Consider the following 8,536-nt stretch of genomic DNA (forward strand, 5'->3'; position numbering starts at 1 on the left):
ATTATGGAAAAAAACATAGTATGGAATGAATCCAAAGATGAAAATGAGGGGAAGTGGGAGGCACAGAGGATGGGATATAACATAGGCCCAAGGATGCACTGTGTAACACGGGAAATATAGCCAATATTTTTAATAACTGTAAATGGAAAATGACCTTTAAATTGTATAAAATTTTTTTTAAAATAGGGACTTCCCTGGCGGTTCAGTGGTTAAGACTGCACTTCACCACTTCTGGGGGCGCGGGTTCAGTGCCTGGTCAGGAAACACAGGATCCCATATGCTGGGCAGTGTGGTCAAAATTTTTTTGTTTTTAAAATAATTTTAAAAGAAGATTAAAATTACTCATTTCATGAACCAGAGGTGGGGGGAAAAATCACTGAATTTGTCCTGTGCCATACTACACTGTCTTGATTACTGGAGGTTTGTAGTAGGAAGTTTGAAATTGGGACATGTGGGTTCTCCAACTTAGTTCTTCTTTTCCAAGATTATTTTGACTATTCTGGATCTCTTGCAGAATTTTAGGGTGGATTTTCCCATTTCTACAAAAAAGGTTAGCTGGAATTTTGAGAGGAATTATGTTAAATGTATAGATTAATTTGGAGAGTATTGCCATCTTAACAAAATTAAGTCTTCTGATCCATGAACATGGGAATATCTTTCCATTTATTTAAGTCTTTTATTTCTTTCAACAATAGTCTTCAGAGAGTAAGTCTTACACATCTGTTGTTAAATTTATTCCTAAATATTTTATTCTTTTGGGTGCTATTGTAAATGGAATTCTACATTTTCATCTTGCTTGAGGGTGTTCATTGCTGATGTATAGAAGTAGATTGATTGTTTTTTTGTATGTTAATCTTATATTCTGCAGCTTGATTCAAATAATTCAGTAGTTCAAATAATTTCTCTGTGGTTTCCTTAGTATTGTCTGTATACCAGATCATGTCATCTGTGAAGACATATTACTTCTTTCTTTCCAGTCTGGATGCCCCTTGTTTCTTTTTCCTGCCTTCCTTAAATGCCCTGGCTGGAACCTCCAGGACAATGTTGAATAGAAGTGGTGATAGCAGACATCCTTGTTTTGTTCCTGATATTTCAGTGTTTTGCCGTTAAGTGTGATATTAGCTGTGGATTTTTGTAGGTGTCCTTTATCAGTTTGAAGAAATTTCCTTCTGTTCCCAGTTGTTGAGTGTGTTTATCACGAAAGGGTTCTGTGTTTTGTCCCATGCTTTTTCTGTGTCTGTTTAAGTGATCGTGTGTATGTTGCTGTTTTGATTTATTGGCATTTTGTTGAGATGATACACTTTTTTTTTTAAATTTTATATACTTTTAAGAGAAAAAAAGTAGGACATTAAATTTGTATAGTGGGATCACATAGCATAAAGGAGAATTTTTTTAAAGGAAAAAATTGACCATCTTTGAGGAATAGAATTATGGCGACTAGTTTCTCGGGCTGTAGTTTTCTCTGTTAGGTTTTACAGTTTCTCAGAGGACCTTGGTAAGCAGGAGGAAAAGTTGCCTCCGTGGATTAACAGATGGGGGTGCTGGTCCCAGCCTGGGGGTGAGGAGATGGTCACCCCCAAGCCCAGTTGGTGGGAGTTGAATGGGTCAAGCCTTTCTGGAGGCATCAGGACTCAGCAGTTCTATATTTAGGAAGTTGCCATAGGGAACTGTTTGGACAGCTCTAGCAAGGTGTATGATCAGAGTCCAACAGCTTAAATATCCACCCATAGGTATGGGCGCAGTGAATAGTAGTTGCTGTGACCTGGGTTTTCAGTTATATATATTTAGATACGTGCCCTTTTAAAAATGTCTGGAAGGGTGTGTACCAAACCAAGAAGACTGGAAGTGATCTCCCCGTGGTAGGGCTCCAGAGAGAAGCTTTCCATTTAACTTGCCTGCACCGCAATCTGCTCATCATTTCAGAAACCCCTTTGTGTTCAGGGGTGGGAGCTGGTGAGGCAGGCTTCCTGGAGGGAGGTGGTGGGAGACAGCGTTTGACTGCCTGGGATGGATGATTGGGAGGGGCAGGTGACAGTATTAGCTAAAATTTGTCCTCTGGGTTCTCCCTCCTGGCCCAGAAGGGTTGGTATCTACGTGGGTAGTGAAGACTTTTCTCTGCTCCCGTGCTTTAATTTCAGACCCCGACTTTCCCAAGCCGCCTGCGTGTTAACACAGGCCTGCTCCTGACATTTGTCTGGGACTAGCATATCGAACCCACTGCCCATTGTGGGGCAGAAGAGAATTGCGAGAATGTGACCGGGGCACCGAAACATCTGGTATTTGTAGGGCTTTATTTTTAGGATGCACAGATATAGTCTTATCCTTTAACTTCAAAAAAAAAAGAAGTTGTAAAACAGTTCTTGCCTGCCAAGGTTCAGATGTCTTTCCCTGCCACCTACTAACCTGGATCAGATTTACTTTTCACGCCTAGATGGCAGTATTAGCATTGCTGTCTGAATTGACTCCTCCTGGTGGGAGATGTTTTCATTCAGGCAAACCCACCCACCACTGACCTCTCCCAGATGTCCTCCACCAGCCTTCCTGTTGCTCAGAGCTCCGTTTCACATGTCTTCTCTTTTAGGTACTGCTTCTCTGAGATGGCCCCAGTGTGTGCAGTTGTTGGAGGGATCCTGGCCCAGGAGATTGTGAAGGTAAAAAGTCCCTGTGGAAAAAAGAAAAGAAAAGAAAAAAGTCCCTGTGGCATAGATCATTGGCCCTCCACTCCAGGACCTTGGACGTGCCGACAGAGAACACAGAGCTGTCTTAGAGAGCTGCCTGGTTTCTCAGGCCACACTCATCCTTGTCTCCTGACCTCCCTGTTGCCTTTCTTCCTCCCTTTTTCCACTTCATCCCCTTCTCTCCAGCCCATTCACTTGGGCCTTCAGCAGATGACCTTGGAGTGCCTCCTTTGTGCTGATAAGCCCAGAACTGGACACAGAGCCCACGGGGTGCTGTCTGCCGTCCCCTACTATACCGACCAGCTTCTAGTGTTGTGACATTTGCCACGGATTCTGCTTCTCACAGCTCTGTGAAGTGGGCACTGTCCTGATTCACACTTAAGGGGTGGACCCCGAGGCCCAAAGAAGGGCCTCCACAGCCTGTACTGCTCCCGTCTGCTTCAGTTTCCCTCCACTCATGACCATGGCATCAAAGTTCCCTCTCGTTACTTCACACACTGTGGGCGAGTGTAGAGCAGGGGAGGTCAGTACCAGAGGAGCGTGAGTACTGTGCCTGGAGCCCACAAGGCTCTGTCCAGGGTGCCCTGTGCCCACATTAGGTATATTTCCTTCTGCCTCTCGAAAGGGGAGCTTTCACATAGGGTCATGTATTTAGTACCTAGAACAGCACTTTGAAGTCTCTTCTGGAACATTTGGGTTGTCAGAACTGTAGCATACCCCCCAATATGTGCTCGTTTCTTAGGGGACTTTGATATTTTCCTAAAGTGATGAATTTGCCTTGTGCACATTCTTGACCACTGAAGTGGACTTGCAACAATGGACCAACTTCTGCTGCTTCATCTTGGTTTCTGCAAACTTGCTTCAAAAGCATTTGACTCAATTTGATGGTCCCACCATCTTCCTAAGGCTTTTTTTTTTCTCTCTCTCTCTTCCCTGATCATTCTCTCTGGATCAGATTCTTTCTCTAAATCTAATTCTCTGTGGCATAGGCAGTAGGAGGCACAGTGGGAGAAGAGGAGAGGCATACGCTCCGTGTGCCGTCTCACTCCTGCTTCCGCCTACCCAGCCTGGTAGGAAGGTTCAGCTCAGGCCCCCAGTCTGGGGGGTCGGTAGTGGCTGCCAGGAGGACTGTGTTGAGAAGGACTCTGAGTCTGCCTGTGGAGAGACTTGGCAGGAAAGAGTACAGTGATGGAACGGCAAGGGTAGAGTGGGAACCTAATATGTTTTTGTATCATACAATGATGAGAGCATAGATAACACTTATTTATTTTAAACATAGTTTTCTCTAGGATGTTTTTTTTTTCTTTTTTTGACCATTCTGCGTCCTTATTGCTGCCAGAGGGCTTTCTCTGGTTGCAGAGAGTGGGGGCTACTCTCCAGTTGTGCACGGACTGCTCATTGTGGTGGCTTCTCAAGGGCATGTGGGTTCCGTAGTTGTGGTGCACGGGCTTAATTGTCCCTCGGTGCGTGGAATCTTCCCAGACCTAGGATCAAACGTGTGTTCCGTGCATTGGCAGATCGATTCCCCACCACTAGACCATCAGGGAAGTCGCTAGATAGCATTTGTTGAAAGCCCATTCTGCACCCACTGCTTGGAGACTGTTCTCAACTTGATAGACTCATTTGATCGTCACAACAATGCGTGAGGTAGGAACCACTGCTGTCCCTGCACTGAGATGCAGAGCAGCGATGAAGCCAGGACTCAAGCTCATGCCGTCCGGCTTCTGGGCCCGTGCTCTTCACCGCTGGGCCAGCAGATCTTGGGTGCCCTCAGCCTCACCTCCATGCATCCCACTGAGACGCTGTTCCCTGACTTTCTTGGCTGGGATGGAGGTGGTGGGTTGGGCAGGTGGTCTTGACCCCAGTGTGTGCAGGGGCTTCTCCGCATCCCAATTCCAACCTCCAGGGCGCCCCCTCCTTCCTGCCTGCCGGGGACAGCTGTTGCCCGCATCTTGTTTCTGTTTGTCCCAGATAGCCAGAGCACTCTGCATTCTTGGTTGCTGGGCGTGTTTGGAATCTCCCCCTTCCCCCTTCGGGAAGCACTTTACCTTTTGCCCCATGTTCACCCCGTGCCCTGCTGTCTTGTCCCTGCCACTCCCCTTCACTTAACACCGTTCCAGCTTCGGCCAGCTGGCAGTAAAGGCCTGCCATCTGAGGGTGGCAGACCTCCCCCTTCTCCCTGGTGGGACCATCTGACCACGGTAAAACGTAAACATCAGGAGATGGGGGTGAGTCTGTTCCCTTGGAATCATCTGTTTCCCTCCTTCCTTGTATCTTTCCAGACACCACACATTCTAGCCCTGTCCTCTGTCTCATCCTGCTTTCTTGGGTTTAATCATTCTTTCTCTCTCTCTGTTCGTGGGCAGTCTCCCCGCCTACAGCGCTAGAATTGAGAGTTGATAGCAGCAGCCTTACCAGGCTTCGTGTGAAAACGTGTTGTGTTATCTCCTGTGGGCTCTTGCGTCTGGGATCCACCTGTGTGCCCTTCCACATGGCTGAGTGCCTAGGGGCCCCAGATATTGGGAAAGGACCTCCTGTTCAAGCAGTAGCAGCTCCCATTTATTGAGAATCTACTCTGTGGCTGGCATGTTACAAGCTGGATCGCGTTTCATACTCACCAGGATCCGTAATAGGCTGGGGCCATTTATTTGCGTTTTCATATGCAAGCTCAGAGAAGCTACCCTCTGACCTCAGGTCAACACCTTCTTCCCGGAAGAACAGTTCGTTCCGGAATAAGCACTTAGAATAGGTATAATCGTCTCCGTTTTACAAATGAGGACTGGAATTGGCGCTCAGTTCAAGGAGGAGAGGCTCAGGGCCCAGCGTTGTAAAGGCAGGCCTGCCTGAGTGACTGCACGCAGCTCCCGGGCACCTTGGCAGGTTGCGCCTCTGTGTGGGTGATGTCCTCTTCTTTAAACGGTAACCCTTCTTGGGTTGAGAATGTCTTAGAAAACTCACTGTTACCTCTGGACCTTTCCCCAGTCCACACAGGTCACTCATGGTCCAGCATGTAATCCCAGGGACTGTCACTCCATCTCTTAACAGTGCTGTGACCTTCTGTTAACCCCACGAAATGATGACCATTTCCATGGCCGACTAGCATCTTCCAGGCCCTCTGGACACCCACCCTGGTGTGTCCTGTGGAGGCCAGCAGCACTGCCTTCCCCTGGAAGTGTCCCCCCAGGTGACAGAGGCTGTGTTCTCAGATGGGTCAGAATGAATCACTGCCTTTCTCAGTGGAATATTCATAAGTAATTGTTACTGCCATTTGCCATTGGTGCTTCTCTGAGTTAAGCATTGTTTTAGATATTGGAGGTAAAGCATCTTTCTTAATCCCCAGGATAAAACAGTTGTTATTTTCATTTTACGTGGGGAATGTAAAGGTCTGAGAGGCTAAATGGTCTGCTCAAGGGCGCACAGCTGGTAGGGGACAGAGTGCAGGGAGAGGACAGTTACAATCAAAACTGTTTCCTAACATGGCCAAATAGCCCCTGGGGAGCAAAGTCAGCCTCTTTCGAGAACCGGTTTCCTTGTTGCTTTGAGAAAGCTCTCAGTTCAGGGATCTATACTCTTTTCTCCCTCATATCCCCTTTTAAGCACTTGAGCTGAACCTTCTTCTTGTTTCCCTCTGCAGGCCCTGTCTCAGAGGGACCCCCCTCACAACAACTTCTTCTTCTTCGATGGCATGAAGGGGAATGGGATTGTGGAGTGCCTGGGCCCCAAGTGAACCCGAGACTCCGCGGCCCCAGAGTTGCTGACCGCACGGTGCCCTTGTGCAATGGATCCCCTCCCCTCCCCCATGAAGGCCTCTCCACGCGAGGGAAAAACCAAGTCACTGAACCAGTACCAACCATTTCCTGCGAGCCGCGAGGCTGTGAAGCACCAGTGGCTGCTAAGCAAGGGCCTGGGTCCTGATGGTCTCCTCCCAGCTCTCCTGCATGGTCAGTTCCTGAAAGTCCCCAGCCAGGAACCAGCACACTTTGTTGCCTAGGAGCCTCTTGCCACCTTCTTGTCCTCAGTCCCCACCTGATGTCACACAGAGAGGAGCGTGACTTCAGGTGGGGAATAACTCCCGGGGCCATGAAACCACACAGCAGAACCACAGTTTCAAGTGCAGACAGGTGCCCTTAGACAGCCAAAAACATGGCGGGCGGAGTGTGTGTCCACCAAAGTCTGAAGCTCTGAGAAGCAACAGGCGGCATCGGTGTGCTGCTCTTGAGTTTAGTCTAGGATTAGTTGAGTTCCAGCCTGGATTTTGAAAGAGAGGAAGTATTACCAAATCTTCTTGGGTATTAGGGTGAGGCCTTGCCAGTGGAATATTAATGGGAATGCTTGTTTAAAAAGGCAGATTCCCGGGTCCCACCCCTGGGGAGCCTGACTCTTTGGCTTTGAGGTGGGACAGGGAGCCGGCCTGTCTTCCAGCAGAGCCCCTCACAGATGCAGGCGATCGCGCTGCAGGCTGTCGCATTGAAGGGCTGTGTCGGTCCTTCTTGTTACCCCCCTGAATCGCAGCTGTTTGTGTGTTTTTTATATTTTCTATGTTTCTTTGGTTCTTCAAAAAGGAATGATAGAAATAAAGTTATTTGCTTTAAGATTTGTTTTTCTTCCACGTGAGAAACTTCTTCCTCTGACAGGGAGCAATGGCCTGTTTAAACCTGAAAGTGTATCTGGATGCTTGAACACGACACCAAGGCCCTCCCCTCCGTCACCATTCCTGCCACTGTTTTTTTAAACAATGCAGCAGAAGTTAGTATGCTCATATTCTAAAGCATATAGAAGCTTGAGTCTTCTTGTCAAATAATTTCGTTAAGTAGTGGCTGTTCGCAGTGACAGCAATTGTAATAATAGTGGGAAAGGAGTAAAAGTGAGCAGTGATCTCATAGCAGTTAAGTGAGACCAAAGTAAAATGCCCCAAGTCCCACAGCTGGACGGGTCAGAGCGGTTGCTAGAGTGCCAAAGGGTATCTTGACTCAGCGACGCGAGCGTGCGTTCCACCTGGAATGTGTTCCTCACCCACACTTGGCTTTCTCCCCATATGTAAATTGGCTGGTTAGAATGAATAAATCAGCTTCTCTATTTCAGCCCTGTTGATGTCAGTGAGAAAAGAAAAGCATGGATCTCTTCTGGGAGGAGGGACTCAATTCTCCCCCCTCCTGGTTCTCTCTGCCCCCGCCTGAGGTGAGGCTAGGCTCTCTTTCTGGAGCAGCCCTTTTCTGGGCTTTGGTAGTGTTAAATCAGGGGAGCCTTGCAAAAATCTCACAGGGTCTTGGACAATCTGAGCTAATTACACCCTTTATTTTGCAATGTGGGGCCTTGGTCACAAGGGGGAGCAGGCAGGTCTGGATGGATTAAAAACAAAACTGTCTTAGAATCTTCTCTGCAACTTTTCAAACTTTTCCACCCCTATACCTATAATGGCCGAGATTGACCCCGAAATGACCATGACCCTTAGGGAATCTGGAGGGTGGTGCTGGAAACTTCCAGCCCTGGACAAGAAAAAGGCTTAATTCTCCTTGCTTTCAGATTTCATATTTTTCCATATTACAAGTTGGTGTTATCTTAAGAATGAATTGCCCTAAGTCTCCAGGAAGTCCACAGTGATTATCCTGTGGGTTCAAACACCTCGGGAAGGGGGATCCTGTCTGTGAAGGTAGCGTATGTTTGGTGGAGGAGGTGCTGAAGTTAGCAAATGAAATGGTTCTGCCAGGCCTCTCCACTCCATACCCCACTTCTCTTGTCTCTGGTATGCTTAATAACCAAACTCAGGTTCTCAGTGGTTGAACATTCTAGTGAACAGGTGCTACTCAAAAAAGCCTTGTCCTAGACGTTAAGGATCCACCTGCCAATGCAGGCAACCT

At 47.7% G+C, this 8,536-nt stretch overlaps 1 protein-coding gene across 2 annotated transcripts in view; it reads left to right on the forward strand.

Moving 5' to 3' along the window:
- The window catches only part of SAE1 (SUMO1 activating enzyme subunit 1), a 61,552-nt gene extending 54,282 nt beyond the window's left edge, over positions 1-7,270 (forward strand). The window contains exons 8-9 of one of the 2 annotated variants that reach the window (XM_043435625.1): positions 2,582-2,651; positions 6,313-7,270. In XM_043435625.1, coding sequence (XP_043291560.1) covers positions 2,582-2,651; positions 6,313-6,405 — 163 coding nt within the window. In that variant the 3' untranslated portion in view covers positions 6,406-7,270. The remainder of the gene's footprint in view (positions 1-2,581; positions 2,652-6,312) is intronic. The other variant, XM_043435626.1, reaches the window with a different exon arrangement.
- The last annotated feature ends 1,266 nt before the right edge of the window (positions 7,271-8,536 follow it).

The sequence above is a fragment of the Cervus canadensis genome, chromosome 18 (genome assembly GCF_019320065.1).
Source record: "Cervus canadensis isolate Bull #8, Minnesota chromosome 18, ASM1932006v1, whole genome shotgun sequence".
NCBI classification, from domain to species: domain Eukaryota; kingdom Metazoa; phylum Chordata; class Mammalia; order Artiodactyla; family Cervidae; genus Cervus; species Cervus canadensis.